The following is a 20,766-nucleotide window of genomic DNA, read 5'->3' on the forward strand; positions in this document are numbered from 1 at the left end:
GACGATATATTTAGGAGTTCAAATTTTTGAGTTTTCAAACGTAAGTAGGTACCCACATTTTCATGGATTTTTGTTTTTCATACTACTTTAAAAACAAAACAAAAATTAACATTTAATATTTTGGTTTTCAATCATAGTTTGAATGTTCATCAATGTTACAATCAATGTTACAGTGTGTAAAGTGATCACTTAACCAGCCTCAAGCCCTGTAAATGTCCAGACTTCCATATTCTTTTTATCTTTATTGAAATGTCAAAAAAATGTGAAAATATTATGGAACTGCGCGTCGCTTTCACACGGTTCACAATTTATATGAAAAGTTATACTCCCTTTAAGTATAAGCTATAAACCTTATATATTATATTGCGGAAGAAAAATTTCGGTCTCTTGTCGATGAGTCCAATTCCGCTTTCAATATCCTAATGTCACAAAGTTTGACTACCCCTGGGTTGTGTAATCCCTAGAACAGGAATGACCCAGCCATGTTCGTATGAGCTAGACTTATTTTTTTCCTGCAAACTGTCAAAAAGTTATTTATTTTCCGCGGCTGATACAGAGTGGTGCAAAATTAATTACCTATCGGAAAATATTATAATATTAGCAAATGGCATCGTACGTTAATCATATTTGACATTTCGCTCACTCCTTTCAACAACGTCACACATCAAAAAACTTGATATTCAGGAGATCGTTTTTAATGTTTGAGAATATAATAAAATGTATTAAAAATAAATATCAAGCCAGTTATTGAATTTTTTACTTTTAGCAGATCTTTTTAGGTAAAACCTGAAGTTTTGTCCTCCATTTAAAAAATATTAAGTATATTTTTTTTAAAAAATTAAACAATACCTTTTCTTTAAAATTCAAAAACAACACTTCCTGCCCCGTAGCGGGTAAATTATAATTTATGTATTCATTTTAAATCAAACACAGATTTTTTGAGTCTACTAAGTTGTATTTTATTAACAAAAACACATTAAAAAAATACTTTTGTGACATTTTTGAGTTAAAAATATGCCACATTTGCTGGGATATAGTACATTTTCTGGGCATTCCGAAAACATGCACAACTGAATACTTTGATATATGACGTTGTTGAAAGGAGTGAGCGATGTGTGAACAAGACAGCTGTAGTTTACAAACAGATTAAGTATATCGTAAAATTAATCATCCAATTTGAATAACTTTTTTACTAAATTTGAAAAATACATATTTTGAGAAATGGAAATCTTTATTTGGACCTCAAGATTTTTTGTTGTTGTTACGGACGGATCGCACACCCCGTGCGGCGGCCCTGAAAAAGAATTCCAGGCGCCTGGCGGCGAGCGAAACGGTCGCCCGTCGGAATGCGGCCCGAAGAAGGGCCTCTATGGATTCTACCGATTTCTCATGTATTTACAGAATGTATTAGATGTAAGAAAGAATAAGACAATGTTAATATTAAATGCGCCTAGATGTTAAGTTGTATAAATAGATTACTGATAAAATAAACTTGTAAATTGTAATGTAATAACGAACTGTTGGAACGGCACCGGTACGGTATGAAAGTGTAGCCCGTCCGGTGCCCATTAGAGAGAGACAGAGATATGGCTGTCTCTCTCCCCCGGCCGCTGATTGGCTGTACTTTCCCACTGTCGGGCGGTACGCGATCACGGCCGGGTATATAGAGGGCGCATTTTGAGAGAATAAACTAGTTCTGGTGTGACTGTTGAAACCTGTGTTTCATTTCTCCGCTCCCGCTCCTTGGACTACTCGCCGCGCCGCCAGCCTGGACCGCTTCGCCTCATTATACCGATTCACGGACCAGTTTCGGAAAGCCCTTATCAGGGCTATTGAGGTTGACTTGTCGGTCCAGTGCCCGCTCTTCCCGGCTCATACATCCATTCACCTCCGTCCGTATCCAGCTTACTCGGTAACTCGGTACGGCGGGGCCGTCTGGAACGTCACCCCTTACAACGGTGGCATAGTTGGGAGATTCCGAAGAAGGCCAGGCGTATACATTTTTGAGAGTCATCGCACGTAACCCACGCCGGTTACATTTTGGTCCTTCGAGCCGGATACTTCAACGCAGTCTCCAGCTACGATGCCTGCATCCCTGAGGTCGGGACGCAACATCGCCATGGAGCCCGAAGAGCAGCGCCGTGAGGAGGATCGGGACTCTGTCAGTTCAGTCCGGACTGATACGAGTAGCGACTTGCGCCGCCAGATGGCGGAGCTAGCCGCTAGCAGCGAGAGGCAGTTCCAGCAACTCCGTGAGCTCCTGTCACAGTGGACAGCAGCTAACGTAAGCTCCCCAGGGGGGGAGGTTATCGCGGGTGGCGTCACAGTTTCGGCGCCCCGCACGGAAAGACTCATGGAGGAGTCACGACCGGGTGTCGAACAATCCACCCACCTACGAACGCGGCAGGACGACGCCGCCAATCAGCCCAGAAGGGAATTCAGGACATCGGCCGCAGCTCTACCGGTTCCGGTGTTGGATCCGGAACCTACGCGATTCGCTGGGGAATCGCGGGACGAACTGACCGGCCACAGAGGAGAAGCGCTCGGGGGACATGGCCCGGCGCCTACTGGCAACGCGGAGCCGAGGCGTATGGAAACCTCTGGCTTGCGTTGGCGCGCACCGGACGAACGCGATCGCTACCCGGTACGCGAATGGGTCGACAGAGCTCGACCGGACGAACGGCACCGCAGAGATGACGGAAGAGCAATCTACGCGGAGCCCTCACCCCGAGGCGGGGACTACTTTCGATGGTCGGGGCAGCCGCCGGAGTTGCCCAAGTTCAGCGGAGACCCGAGGGAATGGCGCCGCTTCAACGCGGCATATCTCCAATCTACTGAGAGATGGGGGATAGGGGACGCTGACAACATCGGAAGATTGGCGCGCGCACTGGAAGGGCGTGCGCGTCACATGGTAGCAGGCCTGCTACTGTATTCGCGCAACGTGTCGGAAATATTGCGGACGCTGGAGGACGCCTTCGGCAGCCCGACACTCATCATCGCGCAGATACTGGAAGACGCCCGGAGGATGCCGAGTCTCGCCGACCACCCCGCGGATGAAGCAGTCGTGGATTTTGCGGTTTCGATACGCAACGTCATCACCACCGTGGACGGGATGGACGCTTGCTATCTCGACAACCCGCAGCTGCTAGCGGAGATGGTTGCCAAGATGCCGACGCAACTCCGGTGGGATTGGTTCCGCGATCGCCGCCGCGAAACGAGGAGCAGTATCTACGATCTCGCCGCTTGGCTTGACGAGATCACCGCCGGCATCACGCGCCACGGAGGTCTGTTCAGAATGGTGGCGAGGAACAGAGACAAGGAGCGCGCGGGTCAGCGCGACAAGTGCGCCGAGCCCGCCCGCCGCGAGAACGCTCGACGCGTCGAGCCGAGGTATCACGTGTTTGCGACGCGCGACACAACAAGTGATAAGGAATGCGTATTTTGTAAGGCCAACGGGCATAACATACGCCGATGCAAACGGTTCGAGAAGAAGACCGTGGACGACCGCTGGGAATTTGTGCGGCTGTCCAAACTGTGTTTCCAGTGTTTGGAATCAGGGCACAGGGTGCCCGAGTGTGAAGCAAGAAAGTGTGAAATCTGCCGGAGACACCACAATAGAATCCTGCACTACCGCACGGATGGTGCCGCGGAAGCCGTGAAAAGTGAGGAAGTTGTGGACAATGCGCAGGTGCTGTGGACAAATGACTGTGAGGTCCCGGTCACATTCAAAGTGCTGCCGGTTACTTTGAAGGGACCGCGGGGGACCGCAAAAGTGTTCGCCTTGTTGGACGAGGCTGCGTCTGTGACCCTCCTCGAGGAGGGTGTCGCCCGCGCGATAGGTGCTACGGGGATAGCAAGGAATCTGACGATAAAAGGTGCGACTGGACAAAGCAACACACACAGGTCGCAGCGTGTAACGGTGACCTTGATAAGTGATCACAACGGGGAATTTGAGATCGGGGCGAGGACCATCAAGGACTTGGACCTTGTACACAAAAGTGGCGCGCCCGCGCGGACTGGAGCTCGCGTCATCAGACCGCAGATGCTGATCGGCCTCGATAACGCGTCTCTCATGTTCCCGATCGACACTCCAGTGCTTCGGGAGGATGGTCAGCTGACCATAGTGACCACACTGGGGCCAGTAACGTACGGGGGTACCGTACACCCCAACTTCAATCTGCCAAACAACCGGGTCGAGCAAGGGTTGGACGAGCTATTGAAGAGAAACTTCGCCGTGGAGTCATTGGGCGTCTCCACCGCCGAAAGGAATCGCGCAACCGATAAGCGCGCATTGGAACTCTTGAAGAATACTACAAGACAGCTCCCGTCAGGCCAATGGGAGACCGGGCTATTATGGGCTCGGGACGGAGACGTACTGCCGTGCAATCGCCAGGCAGCCTTGAACAGGCTTCACTCTCTAGAAAGGAAGCTAGGACGTGACGCGGCATTGGCAGCGGCTTACAAGGCCAAGATAAGTGAATATATTGGAAAAGGATATGCTGTGAAGCTCGACCCCGCAGAAGAGAATGTGCACCACCCGAGGGAGTGGTATTTACCTCACTTCGCTGTGAGTAACCCGAACAAGCCGGGTAAGATAAGAGTGGTATTTGACGCTGCCGCCCAGCACCGGGGGACGTCATTGAATGACCACTTACTGACAGGACCAGACCTCCTGTCCTCGCTGTTGGGGAACCTCCTTCGATTCAGGGAAGGGGCCGTGGCGGTAGCCGCAGACATCAAGGAGATGTTTCTGCGAATTAGGATCAATGAAGCTGACCAGCCATCGCAAAGGTTCCTGTGGCGAACGAATAGCCGGGATGAACCCGAAACGTACATGTTGACATCGATGATGTTCGGCGCGAAATGCTCGCCCAGTAGTGCCCAGTTTGTCCGCGACAAGGTCGCCCAAACGTACGCACACGAATTTCCGGCCGCCGCGGCGGCCATACAAGGACGAATGTATATGGATGACTATTTGGATGCGACCGACAGCGAAGAAGCGGCCGCATCCCTCATACATGGCCTGAGGCAGGTGCTCCTAAGGGGAGGCTTTGAGCTCACGAGGTGGGCGTCTAATAAGCCAGGAGTCCTGAAAGGCATTGCGGAAAAGGAAAAGGCGGAAAATGCCATCAGAATAGGAGAAGCAAATACAACGGAAAGAGTCCTGGGTTTAATGTGGAACCCCAGGAGCGACACGTTTCTCTTCGAATATGGGACCGAGATGGCCTCGATCCCCGAGAACCCCACCAAGCGCCAAATGCTGAGCGCGACGATGAGTATTTTTGACCCGGTCGGCTTTATTACGTGCCTCACCGTGCGGTCAAAAATTATCCTACAGGCCGTCTGGCGATCAAAGACGGGCTGGGATGAGACGCTGTTGCCGGAGCACTCTGAGAGATGGTCAGAGTGGCGCCGGCTGATGGAGAACAACGAATGCAGAATACCAAGATGTGTGCTACAGTCTAAAGGGCGACTCGTGACGCTGCACATCTTCTGCGACGCATCTGAACAGGCTTGTTGTGCGATAGCCTACTTTGTGAACGCCGGCGACGCGGCGTTCGTGATGGCCAAATCGAAAGTGGCCCCCCTGAAGCCGCTCTCCATACCGCGCCTAGAGCTACAGGCGGCACTGATGGCGGCACGGATGGCTGCCACCATCAAAAGGGAGAGTCAGGCGAGGATAGTAAGAACGATCTACTGGACGGACTCCAGCACGGTGCTGTGTTGGATACGCAATGATCCTTTGAAATATGCAACGTTCGTGGCCAATCGATTGGGAGAGATCGATGAGTTGACCACGCGTGAAGAATGGAAATGGGTCCCCACAAAGGAAAACCCGGCGGACATTGGAACCCGCGACAAGGGGACCCCTGACCTCTCAAGAGACGGACTGTGGTTTGGGGGCCCGCGTTTCTTGAGGGAGGAAGAGACAGAATGGCCCACAGAGAAAGTTGGGCGAACGAGACCAAGCGCAGAAGCGCTCGAAGAAAAACCGGTTCGACAGTTTGTCGGACACACAAGGAACGAGGAGGCCCTCCCGCAGGTGGAGCGGTTCTCCTCCTGGACCCGGCTGGTGCGCACGACCGCCTGGGTACTACGATTCATCTCCAGATGCCGGCGGCACTCGGTCACAGGACAACCCGGAGGGGGGTTTGAGTTGCGCGCCGCGGAGATGCAGGACGCTGAAAACATGTGGATTAGGAAGTCACAAGAAAGCTCATTTCAAGACGAGCTGCAAATGCTGCGGGAGGGAAAGGGAAGCCCGCCCGGAAGCCGTCTGTACGCCGCGACGCCGTACTTGGACAGCAATGGAATAATACGAATGGGTACACGCCTTAAGGCCGCGTCTGAATTCGCGGCAGGCCTCACTGCCCCACCCGTCCTCGACGGAGCATGCCGATATGTGCGGCTATTGATTGAACATGTCCACAAGAAGGGTGGACATCCAGGAACAGAAAGAACTGTAGCAGACCTACGAACGAAGTATCATATCCTGCGGCTGAGGGACGCCGCTAAGAAAATATCACGGGAATGTCAGACATGTGAGACAGCTCGGAGCAGACCAAGGATCCCACTGATGGGACAGTTGCCCGCATCCCGGCTTGCGTACGGCACACCGCCCTTTGCGCACTGCGGAGTAGATTTCTTCGGGCCGATAGCCGTGACTGTCGGCCGAAGACGGGAAAAACGTTATGGCGTTCTTTTACGTGTATGGTTACACGCGCCATCCACCTAGAACTCGCGTCCTCACTGCAAGCGGACTCCACGATAATGGCAGTGAGGCGGATGATTTCCCAGAGAGGGTGCCCCATCGCCCTGTACTCCGACAACGGGACCAATTTCCACGGCGCCGACAAAGAGATGCGCGACGCCGTGACGGAACTACGGAAGGATGGAAAATTGTTGGCGGAGCTGACAATTCGGAACATAAGATGGGAACAAAGATCGCGGTAATAAGAAGAGAAGGCGCGCGACCCGTCCCCGAGAATTCAGGTGCAGACTAGCTGCACGGGGGGAGTGTTACGGACGGATCGCACACCCCGTGCGGCGGCCCTGAAAAAGAATTCCAGGCGCCTGGCGGCGAGCGAAACGGTCGCCCGTCGGAATGCGGCCCGAAGAAGGGCCTCTATGGATTCTACCGATTTCTCATGTATTTACAGAATGTATTAGATGTAAGAAAGAATAAGACAATGTTAATATTAAATGCGCCTAGATGTTAAGTTGTATAAATAGATTACTGATAAAATAAACTTGTAAATTGTAATGTAATAACGAACTGTTGGAACGGCACCGGTACGGTATGAAAGTGTAGCCCGTCCGGTGCCCATTAGAGAGAGACAGAGATATGGCTGTCTCTCTCCCCCGGCCGCTGATTGGCTGTACTTTCCCACTGTCGGGCGGTACGCGATCACGGCCGGGTATATAGAGGGCGCATTTTGAGAGAATAAACTAGTTCTGGTGTGACTGTTGAAACCTGTGTTTCATTTCTCCGCTCCCGCTCCTTGGACTACTCGCCGCGCCGCCAGCCTGGACCGCTTCGCCTCATTATACCGATTCACGGACCAGTTTCGGAAAGCCCTTATCAGGGCTATTGAGGTTGACTTGTCGGTCCAGTGCCCGCTCTTCCCGGCTCATACATCCATTCACCTCCGTCCGTATCCAGCTTACTCGGTAACTCGGTACGGCGGGGCCGTCTGGAACGTCACCCCTTACAACGGTGGCATAGTTGGGAGATTCCGAAGAAGGCCAGGCGTATACATTTTTGAGAGTCATCGCACGTAACCCACGCCGGTTACAGTTGTAAAGTGAAAAATATGATATTCGTCAAGTGGCTACCGTCAGTATTGATACACATTTGTGTCCGTTTTATCAATTTGTTTGTATACTGCAGCTGTTTTATTCCCAAATGTCAAATGTGATGGACCTGCAATACTATTTGCAAAAATTATATCATCTTCCGATAGGGTGTTTAATTTTGCGCCACCCTGTATAAGATATGTTTTTCCAACAAAACTTCTCACACCATTTCAACCGCAATTATTTATTATTGTATATTCACGTCAACCGGTCTCTATGGTACTCTTTTAAGAGCAATGTGATAAAGTTATATTATTGTTGTTTTGAAATGGAACTCTTAATGAAATTTATTATTATAAGAGTTTAAGAACTCCAATTTCAAAGTTCAAAGTTGGGGATGCAAATGGGGTTTAAATTTTCTCTTTAAATAATATTTATTAATGTATTCACAAGCATTACCAGATGTCGAATACTAAATTCCACTGTATTCAATAAAATAACAAGTAAGTATATAGTTTTTTGAACAAGTAAGTATATGTGTCGCCTACTTTCGAAATCCGCCAGATCCATGTAAGTCGATTTTTAAAAAAAATCAAAATTCTCCGGGTAACATTTATGTTACCAAGAATCGTCTTTCATTAGATAAAATATTATTAAATAGAGAATTTTCCCAACATTTTGAGTGTGTCCAAATACTTGTTCACAAAATCTGGATTATCTCCAATTACAGGAGTTATTCTCATATTATTTTTGACATCTCATCAAAGATGAAGAAGAATATGGAAGTCTGGGCATTTACGGGGCTGACGACCGTCATAGGCTGGTTTAAGTGATCACTTTACACACGTGTAACATTCACCAATTCTACCCATTATTGACAACCACACTACTCAAATTCTTGGAAGTTCTGTATATATGAACCAATTTAGAAACCTTGTTCTTGAATCAATAGAACTTCACTAGAGACATCTATTGGTGAGATGTAAAGAAGCTTTTTTATTAAGCAGAAACTCTTATATTAGTATGTGAGGTCCAAATCCTGGATTATAATCACACACATGAGAAACGCCAGAAAATACCATTTTCATTTTTATTATTTTTTTAAGCTTATAATTTGACCAGATAATTTATTTACAACATTTTGAGTGTGTCCAAATACTTGTTCACAAAATCTGGATTATCTCCAATTACAGGAGTTTGGTTTTCAATCATTAGCAGAATAGTGAATAGTACGCGTGCATAAGTGATCGCTTAAAGCAGCTTTTGACAGGTCGGAAACCCTGTCAACACGCAAACATTCATATTCTTATTTGTCTTTGTTAAGATGCCAAAAATTTTATCCAAAATTCTGAAGTTAAGAAACCCTGATTTGTAAACAAGGATTTGGATACATCCAAAATGTTGTGTGTATAATTTATCTTTGAGCGAAGGGTTTGAAATAACGTCTCTGACATGATATTTTTTTACACCCTATTGCACAGTCCAGAGAGGGCGCCCAGCCGTAAACAACAACATAAAAAAGCAGACGAAAAAGCTCACGGAAAATGTATAATTTCGAATAAAATTTATAGCCATTGACAAAAAATAAATAGGAAGCTTAAATCGTACTATCTGCTTGCTTTTTAAAGTTTTTTTGTGTGTCTAAATCTTTGTGCGCCTCCGTAGTGTAATGTTCAGCACGCTCGGCTACCATACTGGAGGTCCCGGGTTCGACTCCCAGGGGGGGAGTCAAATAAATATTAGTAATTTTTTTACTTTAATATTTATTCAATATAACCCTGGACTGGTACCTGAAGCGGAAGGCTGATCACCTTTCCTTCAAGTGTTAATGATCAAGATAACACTGCGTCTATATGATGCAGTGCCCTATGCACCATAGGGTGCGGATAAGGGTTTGAATGAATGAAAAAATCTTTGTTCACAAATCTGGGTTTGTCCGCTTATTTATATTGATATCTCAACATACACGAAGACGAAGATGGAAAACTGGGTATTTAAATAGATTACGACCGGTCTAAGACTGGTTTAAAATATCACATTAAATACATATAACATTCTACCCATGATCGATATCTATAATACGCAAATTTCGGAATTTATGTTCCAATCGACACATTCTTTCATTTGCTAGTTCTCGGCACCATCTTACGGTTAAGCTTCGTAAGTTTTTTTTTAATTAGCAGAGAATTCAAAAAAATGTGTAAAAGATTTTTCCCGAATTACATACTAGGAGAAGCTTGATAACATCATTAAACTCATATTTTTACCAGTTATTCATTCACATTTTTAAGGTGTCTTAAACTAGGTTTAGAACATGAATGTCTGGATATTAACAGTGCTTACGACCCGCCAAGGTTGTCAACCGTGGGTAGAATGGTGAATGTTACACGTGTATAAAGTAAACACTCAAACCAACCTTTGACAGGTTGTAAACCCTATAAATACACTGATAGTATATATGTTTATTTATCCTATCAGTGTTTATTTATCCTATATTTACGCATCATTTTCACACACCGTAATGCGGAATGCATCGAAACACGTGTCACAGTAGATTTTAAGCAATAGTGGTTTTCACTAAGTAAAACATTAATTAAAAATGGATAGATTTTACCACAAAGTGACTACCGAATCAATTAAAGTAATTTAAACATTTTAAGCGATAAGTATAAACAAAATTTATGTTTATGTCGTTCACGAATTTTAAATGTCATTTTTACGGAAGTATGACGAAACGAGTTGGAACATTCTCATTTTGAAGGGATGAGGTTATAAATGGAGCCAGTTCAGTTTCAATATTAACGTACTTTGATTTGTTCTCTACCAAATTCGCAGGCACTTGGTACAACATCATAATTGATCATTATATATGTGCATACCAAATTGCCCACTCAATTTGCTACCCTATTCGAATCGCGCATAACGATTTAATCCAAGTATTATAGACAATGGGTTGCCTTGCGTACATCAGTCATTCAAGGTAGCGTCTAGCAGCACCAGAGCAGAACTTAATAATGTATGTACGAGGAAAGACGCCTAACTTGCGCACTCTGGGAATGTTTTCCTCCTTTATGTGACACACATTCTTACCTCTTCAAGAAGGAAAAAGTGGTCAAAAAAGTATTATATATGTATATATATATATATATATATATATATATATATATATATATATATATATATATATATATATATATATATATATATATATATATATATATATATATCGTGACAGTCGGTAAAGCAGATTGCGCAAATCTACCACAAGATGTCGCCATGCGTCGCATTGGGAAAAACGAGAGAATCAGATAGAAAGAAAAACATTGTGTTTGTTGAACTGTCATATTCAATGTTTTTTTATAAAAGATTAATTAAGAATAAACTTTTATTGTGGTTTCGTTAATTACAAAGCAACACATTGTTTATTGTATTATTATACACCCACTAATTTACAAAGAAGAATATTACCACGTTTTACATATATATATATATATATATATATATATATATATATATATATATATATATATATATATATATATATATATATATATATATATATATATATAAATGGTCCCGGGTTCGATTCCCAGGAGGGTCAAATAAATATAAGTGATTTTTTTCACTGTAATATTTATTCAATACTACCCTGGACTGGTCCTGAAGCGGGGGGCTGATCAGCTTTCCTTCATGTGTAGACGATCAAGATAACACTGCGTTTATATAAAGCAGTGCCCTATGCACCATTGGGGTGCGGATAAGGGTTTTATATATATATATATATATATATATATATTTATATATGTAAATATATATACATATATATATATATATATATATATATATATATATATATATATATATATATATATATATATATATATATATATATATTTATATATGTAAATATATATACATATATATATATATATATATATATATATATATATATATATATATATATATATATATATATATATATATATATATATATATATATATATATATATATATATATATATATATATATATATATATATATATATATATATATATATATATATATATATATATATATATAAATATATATATATATATATATATATATATATATATATATATATATATATATATATATATATATATATATGTATATATATATATATATATATATAAATATATATATATATATATATATATATATATATATATATATATATATATATATATATATATATATATATATATATATCTAAATATATATATATATATATATATATATATATATATATATATATATATATATATATATATATATATATATATATATATATATTATTCTTCAATTTCAGGGATAGAATCCTAAATATTTACGATACGCCTTTATCCTTAATCCGTCGCGTTTGGGAAGTATGTTCATATGCGAATGTTTGTGATTTTCATATAAAACTACCCACTCTACATTGTACTTGTATATCAAATCATAATCCTATTCTAGGGAGGATTTCACATATTGTATATTTATACGTGTCTCAAGTTGAGACGAAGCATATTTCTTTTTTATACAAAAGATTGAAATCTGAGTATTTCTTTACATTTTAATATAATAACACGTACAGATAAACATTTTTTTGAATTATGCTATGAAATCAATAAAAAATGTTTTTCATCAGACACTGCATTATTGACAGATCACAATTTACAATATTTTTTATGGGTTATTTATGTTATATTTTATACCTTAAACAACAGTATAAATATTTAGTAAAACAAGTAAATATAAGGTATTTTTCAATCTAATATTTATTTAATATTACCCTGGATTAGTGTCTAAGGCGGAAGGTTGATCACCTCTTATTAACGTCTTAACGATCAAGATAACACTACGTTTATATGATGCAGTGACTTATGCGCCATAGGTTGCACATAAGGAATTAAAACAAAACGAGAAAAAGCAATATAATTTATATTTGAAGCACTAACTAATTTTCCATTTTATAATTAAAATGTAACTCTGTTTTAAAATTATCATAAATATTTTATTATAACTTAATAACAATTCTACCGGTTTCGTTGCTAAGCGATTCTTTATCAAGACTGATTAAAACTTTATCTGATTAATTATTTAAAGTTATTATACAGACCTGAATGATGGAAGTTTAACTTCTGAAACATGTAGTCTATAATAAAACTCAAGTGGTAAAAAACAAAGTGTTTTCTTTAATCATTGTAACATGTCTTACAACAAAGTTAATGCCGAAACAATAAATAAAGTAAAAGTAGTCAATGAACATTTATTTTTTACTGGATAAAAGTATCTTCATGTTTATCTTCATCACGTATTTAAAATTTTAACTTCCGCATGGAATCCCAGAGTAGATATGGAACTGACCATTTTTCTTTCGTACGAATAATAACACGTTATTCCAGGATTATCAGAATTAGGGATCCGAAGGCAATCAATTATTTCACCCATTGCGCGAGCTGGTGTGTACGCGAATTAGCCCTTTGAAACGTGTGGAGTGAGCACATTATTTGCCAGGTTTATCCGAGGCGGAGGCGATAAAAACCCTCCCAGACACCACATGTTTCCACGTACGCAGTTTTGGCAATGAGCCAACGCAACCCTGTTACTTGAGAGAGGACTTGGCAAATTCGTAATCCGGGTAGGAGAGCTTCCGCGTCAAAACAAAACGTTACAATCTGCCAGCCCTTGATGACGTCAGCAAGAATATGTACTCCCGTTGGAAGGAGGGCAAACCGTATGTTCTTACGTCTCGGTAAATTCCAACAAGTACAGAAAACCAATAAGTAGGTTTCGTTCGTACGTAGGCAGTGAATATTTACAAATTCAAATATGCTTTCATTTATCAACATCCCGATCTTTTACAACATATTGAGTGTATTTAAATACTTGATAACAGACTTGGATTATATCCACTTATTTTTTTCCATTATTTTTTTTACATATACATTATATTTTTGTTTTTATTATTTACAAAAATCTTCAATTTCATACTATTTCTGTGAGCCTAAGCGGCCCATTATAAGAAATAGGTATCAAATTATGGTACAGTGCGTTCGAACTGAGAATCTCTGACTCAAGAGTGTGCGACACTAACCACGGGACAGCAACCCGACATAACATAGTAAAAATCTCAAAACAGATAAAGAAGAATAAAGCTTGGTTTAACCAAGCCTTTGATAAGTCATAAGCTCTGTAAATGCCCAGACTTACATATTCTTCTTCATCTATGTTGGGATGTCAAATATCCCGTTCAAGTTTCAATATACGTATAACGTTGAATACGATTTATTTATTCATTACATTGAAAACATTTGAACAAAAGGGTCTCAGCTAAATAAAAGTTTTCTCAAACCATCCATAGATGGAACTCAAACATAAAGTGCCATGAGATTTATGATATAAGTATGAGTTTTAAAACAATTGAGTAGTGTGGTTGTCAATCATGGGTAGAATTGTGCATCTAACACTATGTATTTTATTGTAAAACCTTTATACTGTAAATTGTTATTGTATCTATTGTATGTCATATGTAATCTAATAATTAAAAAAAATAATACCGATAAAACATTGTATTAACATGTAAGTATTTCGGCTAAACACAGGCCATGCCTAAAAAACCAAGACATTTAGTAAAAAAATATAAAAATGTATGTATCTTTATAATAAATAAATAATATAAAAAAATAATAAAAAATGATCACGTGACTTGCCTGTAAATACCTCGACTTTTATATTCTTCTTCATCTTTGTTGAGATGTCAAAATGTAAAGATTTCTTCATATTGACATCTCTGCAAATATGAATAAGAATGTAAGAGTCTCGGTATTTACAGGGCTTTATCGATTGGTTTGCGTGACACTTTACACACGTGTGACAATCACCATTCTTCCCATTCTTAACAACCACACTGCTCAAGTTTTGGGTGTCGCATATATTCTTTGATACCTTCTTTTGCATAAGAGTTCTCGACATCATCTATGGTTGAGATGAGTGATCGTTTTTGTAAATTAAACACTTGATATACCACTTTAATGAGTTTTATTTGTATATACGACTAGTTTCGAAAACTTACAGATATTTAAAAAAAAACAACATGCCATTCCACGAAGTTAATGCCGAATCAATAAATAATACGAGTGTTTTTGTATCATTTAGCAAAGACTTTTGTATTTTTTTATTTATTAGAGACTCTCCATATCTTCTTTATCTATCTTGAGATGTCAAAAAATAACTCCTTAGTTGGTAATTCCAGATTTGTACACACTGAAATTTTGGTGAAACAGATTTTTTATCACAATTTTAATTTGACAAAAATGTGTCCTCAGTGGGTTTTATCATGCAGAGGGCGCTTTTTACAATACTTTTCTATTAAAAATCATATATGAATTTTTAGTACTATGTATTGAAAATGAACAGACATTCAAAGGGAATAAGTTACAATAAACAAACAAATTGATACGTAAATCTCCATTTTGAAGATCTGGTAGTTTTAAAAGTCTACGAAATAGGAGGGCATGTATGACTACATGATGGACAGAAGAGTGTGGCATTCCATCCTCTCTGCTTCTTTGAAATTTTCATATGAAGAAAAAAAACTCTAGATAGTAAAAATTAAATTCAATAAAAAAAGGCCTTCACCAAAAAAAATCTCAAAATGTTTCCAAAAAGGAGTGAATGTATTTTTTAACTGAATATATTTTATGTTTTTATTATATGTAAATGTACATTCAACCAAGCTTTTCCGGATTTCTTATCCATAGTTATCAAATCTGAATTTTCAGTTTCAATTTTGCCTGCAGACATTGATTCCATTGCGTAACCAACTATACGTAAATATCTAATAATAAAAATGTAAGAAAAGTAAATTGAAAATCGCAAAGCGCCCTTGAGGTAATTTTTCACGAAATTGCGCTATAAAAATAAGCTAACTAAGTAACTAACCGTCACGCCACTTCCTTGCCACCCTCAAGGGTAGATGGAGAGAATAGAACGCCACACTACACTGTATTTGCAATCATTCCTCGTCTCTTACACATTATTGTCCGCCGTTTATTCCTAATCCTGACTTGAAAGCTTTTGTAATAGTATTTGACATATTTGATAATGCCAAGTTTCACTCGGTTTTCTTCATATTTGTCCTAAAAAATTGTTTTACTATTCTGTCTTCGTTTTCCTGTCTTTGCACGTTTCTTAATTTTTTCGAAGATGCTTATATCAGCCTTACATCATTTCCTTATATCACCATTTCAACAAGAATGAAATATCGTTTTGCGACACATTTGTCCGTAAAAGGATTTTTTTAAAGAAGGTTTTTGTCGTATGAGATAAAGTGTCCATATTATTTTTTTGACATCCCAACAAAGCTGAAGACGATCATGGAAGTCTGGGATTAACGGAGTTAAGTGATCACTTTACACACGTGTTAGTTAAACCAGCCTATGACGGTCGTAAGCCCCGTAAATGCCCAGACTTTCACATTATTCTTCAGCTATGTTGAGATGTCGAAAAAATAATATGAAAAATAACTCATTTAATTTGAGATAATCCAGATTTGGGAACAAGTATTTGGACACACTCAAAATGTTGTGAATAAATTATCTGGTCAAATTATAAGCTTAAATAATAAAAATTAAAACGATATTTTCTGGCGTTTCTCATGTGTGTGAGGTGACCAATTATAGGAGTTAATAATATAATAAATAAGTCCTATAATTGGAGATAATCCAGATTTGTGAACAAGTATTGGACACTTTTCAAAATGTTGTAGATAAAGTATTCATATTTTTTGCTAACTCTTTGCTTCACTTCCATACATTAGAGTTAGAACCAAGATTCTATTGTTCACTGCCAGTTTGGATTTCGCTGAAAGTAAATTGGCCATTATTTTTATTATTATTTCAAAACTTTCAAGAAGAAATCATTATATCATCGAGGGTTTTCTAAGTGTACCTATCTTCGCGTTTACAATTCATCGTTATTATATACATACCTCACTTCAACCCTTTCCTTTGTACCTATGAACCCTCTTCTACATAATCTGTCTCATAGATGACGTATTTTCACGTATAGGTACGAACATTACGTCACGTAAAATGCTTGAAAAGCTACACAGATCGACGACTAGGATAATTTTAACGGCAGAAACGTGCCATGATATTGAGAGCTTTCAACGAGATTTATTATTTTTTTAAAGCTTTTTCTTCAATAAAATCGTCAATTGAATGATTTAAATAACCGTTTTCAAACGTCCGACTTGATCAATGTATATATTTTTTTTGAATAATTCTACCTGGGATCACACATGAAAAAACGTGTCAATGAGATGATAAATTTGATGCTCAATAAAAAAGCTTCTGTCATCTCACCAATAGATGTCTCTAGTGAAATTCTAGTGATTCAACCACAATGTTTTGAAATTGAACCATATATATATTTTTAATGAAATATTTATATATATATATAAATATATAATAAAATAACAACTACCACATAATTTTTTTTAAATATATAGAAATTCCAAGAATTGGAATCCAATGGTGAATGTTACGCGTATGTAAAGTGATCACCTAAATCAGCCTATGACGGTCGTAAGCCCCGCCGTAAATGCCCAGACTTCCATATTCTTCATCATCTATGTTGAAATGTCCAAAAAATTATTTTGATTAGCGCGCTTATCAATTATAGGTAGAATGGTGAATGTTGTACATGTGTGAATGCTTAAGTCATCACTTAATAGAGACTAAAACAGATAATAACAGTTAATACCCAGACTTCTATAATCTTTTTGATGTATGTTGAGATGTCGAAATGCATTTAAAGTTCACTGAAAATGGCGATTTACCAAGTTGTAAACTGAAAGTTAATAAAACCTAATCGTATTTAAGTATATATATATATATAAATATTTTTTATATAAGTATAATAATAATAATAATAATAAAATTGGATAACTTATATAGCGCCATTTTCGTAAAAAAAATACCTCAAGGGCGCAAGTATATGAGAAACGCCGGAAAATATCTTTTTTATTTTATTATTTAAGCTTATAATCTGACCAGTTAATTTCTTAACAACATTTTGAGTGTGTCTAGATACTTGTTCATAAAAAAATGTGTCAAAAAATAATATGAAAAATGACTCCTATAATTGGAGGCAATCCCGATTTGTGAACAAGTATTTAGACACACTCAAAATGTTTTGAATATTTTGTTTACATGCAACAATATTCTATATATTGGAGCTTACATACGTAATAGCGTAACCATAAAACGTCAATACGTTTCAGTAATTTAATTCAACGTGTATAATGTACACCTAATATTATTTGTACAATCCAATTGAAATGTCGAGGAGGATTTACGAACCTATTTTATGAGATTCCTTCTCGAAAATGTGGTGCCCACTTAATTCTTGGTTGAAAGGGCAGCGAGCCCCAAATCCCGACTAACTACTCATCCTTACTGCCAACTTAGGGGTAGGATCTCAATGGATATTAGCCCTTATTCAAAGTAGTGTAAACGGGGTGTCAACTAGGTTTACATTACTGTTAAATACGACTCCTTCAGATGGAAACCTTACTAAAGGAATTATGTAGACTCAATCAACCAATTAACGATAATCCGTTACTGAGAGTAGTATCCCTGGTTCTAAATCACTTATTTTTATATGATAAGATGAGTATGGCTTCCCGAATTTCAAATCCCCATAAAAGGTTATTGTATTGTGCTTAACTCTAGATAACTAAACTGTATTTGTAGACACAATGCCGTTTGTGGATAGCACAATATTGACATATGTAGAAGCTGTGCGGAATAGGGATTTATTGTGAAATGTACATTCATTCCTAATAAACCAAACTTACTTGCCATGTAACCGGTTCCGATTTTTAATAAATACTTTTGATTAAGTTTCACGTTTTTAATTGCGTAGTCCGCCAGACGAATGTTTAGTTCTTAAGGGTTTATAATGAGACTCTAAGACAGGTCAATAAAACGGCTTCAATATCAGGCTGCTAAAGAAAAAAAATCTGGAAGAATAACCACGTGAATAGTGAAAGCAAAGTTAGAATATACAAGACACGTGTAACACCGATTGCACATGCAGGATTAGAGACCAGAACAGACATACAGTGACAGAACTAAACCTCTTCTTAGAACTTCAGAAATGAGGACATTGAGGTATATAACAGCAAATAAATTAAGAGACCGAATAAGGCACATGGCAATTCGAAAAATATGTAGTACGGAGGATAGTCAGATGGGGAAGACAGCGAAGACAATTCTGGAATGCCCATGTCAATAGAATGCAATAAAATAGACTGGCTCAAATTGCTCTTCAAGAGAAGCCAGATGGAAGAAGACCACTGAGAAGACCTTCAAAGTGATGGCGTGACAGTTGGCAGTCCACAAGAAACAGATAATGGAACAGACACATACTCGGAACTATAAGAAGAAAGAAGAAGAAGTATTGTGATTCTCCGTTTTAAAAGTTGCAGGACTCTGAACAGCAAATTATAGTGCTATAATGGAATCACCTACTCAAAATTTTAAACCAGGATATATTACATAGTTTCTAAATTTCCCAATTTTTAGTTATTGTCGTTGAAAACGTCACTAAACACGAATTAGGAAGGGTTTTTATCGTTTTCAGCGTATTTTTTAAGTCAGGTAGGTTTTAGCAAATGAAGCTCTGCTAACTCGTTTTTATTGTAAAGAGTTCTATGTAAACGATTTTAAACATACTTGTATGAGTGAAAACATACACAATACCAACGATATACATCTGTGTGTGTTATGTTAGCGGTGCATGACCAAAATAATAGTGATAAATTTAACAAATATAACAGTTTTGATAAGTACCTTGTTATCTTCAGGGATGATGCGTACTGTTACTATGATAAATGGTACATATCGATCCCTAAAGATGAGAAGGTGATTGTCAAAATCGTTCGGGAAATTCGACCAAAAATAGAAGTGCTTAAAACAGAGTTTAAAAAAAAAACGTTTTATTTATTTTATAAAATAGTTAAAATATCTGTTTTCATGGTCCGATGGGGAGTCAAACGAGAAATTTAATGTATAATAAAAATAAACCGCAATCTGCTTCGCCATAGAAATGATTATTATTCAGGATATTGTTTTTTTTTCATGGATTTTTAATCACAGTTAATTCATATGTAAAGAACAGATAAAAATATCGACACTCATTGTCATTCATTTTAAGTGGTATTACACAAAGTGAACGATGTATGACAAGGAGAGTGTTATATCACCATACCACAACATTAACAATGCTTTTAATATAACAAACAATATATTTCTGTTCATGCAAAAACAATAAACAGTAAAAAAAAAATGTTAAGGTATTTTTACTGCAGTATTTTTGAAAACAAGGATTTAAATCTGCTGCAGCTAAAAGTTGAATATAAAAATAATGTCACATCTCTAAAAGTACTTACCGCGTTTAAATAATCCGTTTTTGAACGTTCAATTACATAAATGCGCTGTAACAATAACAGTCTCTTTGACTTGTCCGAGGTCACAGAAAAAAATCAAAAATATCCCAAAACACTGCAAAGTAAACTTTTCAACTAGAAACTTGTACTTTTCGTCACTTCACGGCGTTTTTTTCATGTGATCGTCTATTGTTTTAGCAACCGCTTCGTGGCCAAGTCGGTCATATATCATCTCCCGATCGTTCGGATATTGCACTCGAAGGATATATATTTTTGTTTCGTTTTAGTACGGTGTTGGGATGCGTACTGCGCGGCAGGCTGGCGATTCGCCGGCTGATTTTGGTGTTTTTTTCCTAGATTAGTGCGAGTGATCGGTGACAAGTGGCCGGGACGCTCTCCTGCGAGGACGGCTGGTCCATACTAGAGATCTGGCCGCCGCTTTTCTCCGTTCAACTAGATTCGACCATTGTTACGTTCCCGTCATCCG

The 20,766-nt window shown here is 38.9% G+C and overlaps 2 protein-coding genes across 2 annotated transcripts in view; one reads left to right on the top strand and one right to left on the bottom strand.

The window, feature by feature from the left end:
- Positions 1-20,540, bottom strand: part of LOC148307999 (uncharacterized) — a 135,575-nt gene extending 115,035 nt beyond the window's left edge. Inside the window, exon 1 of the mRNA XM_088262446.1 lies at positions 20,283-20,540. The gene's annotated coding sequence lies outside the window, so the exon portion shown is untranslated. The remainder of the gene's footprint in view (positions 1-20,282) is intronic.
- LOC148308000 (uncharacterized) lies at positions 2,120-6,954 on the top strand. The gene is made up of 3 exons (XM_088262447.1): positions 2,120-2,911; positions 3,449-6,689; positions 6,737-6,954. Exons 1-3 carry the CDS (start codon positions 2,120-2,122, stop codon positions 6,952-6,954), a joined length of 4,251 nt encoding a protein of 1,416 aa, XP_088118573.1.
- Positions 20,541-20,766: the final 226 nt, after the last annotated feature.

This window comes from Brachycentrus maculatus, unplaced genomic scaffold, assembly GCF_059751285.1.
Source record: "Brachycentrus maculatus isolate JH-2025_06_01 unplaced genomic scaffold, ASM5975128v1 h1tg000180l, whole genome shotgun sequence".
NCBI lineage: Eukaryota > Metazoa > Arthropoda > Insecta > Trichoptera > Brachycentridae > Brachycentrus > Brachycentrus maculatus.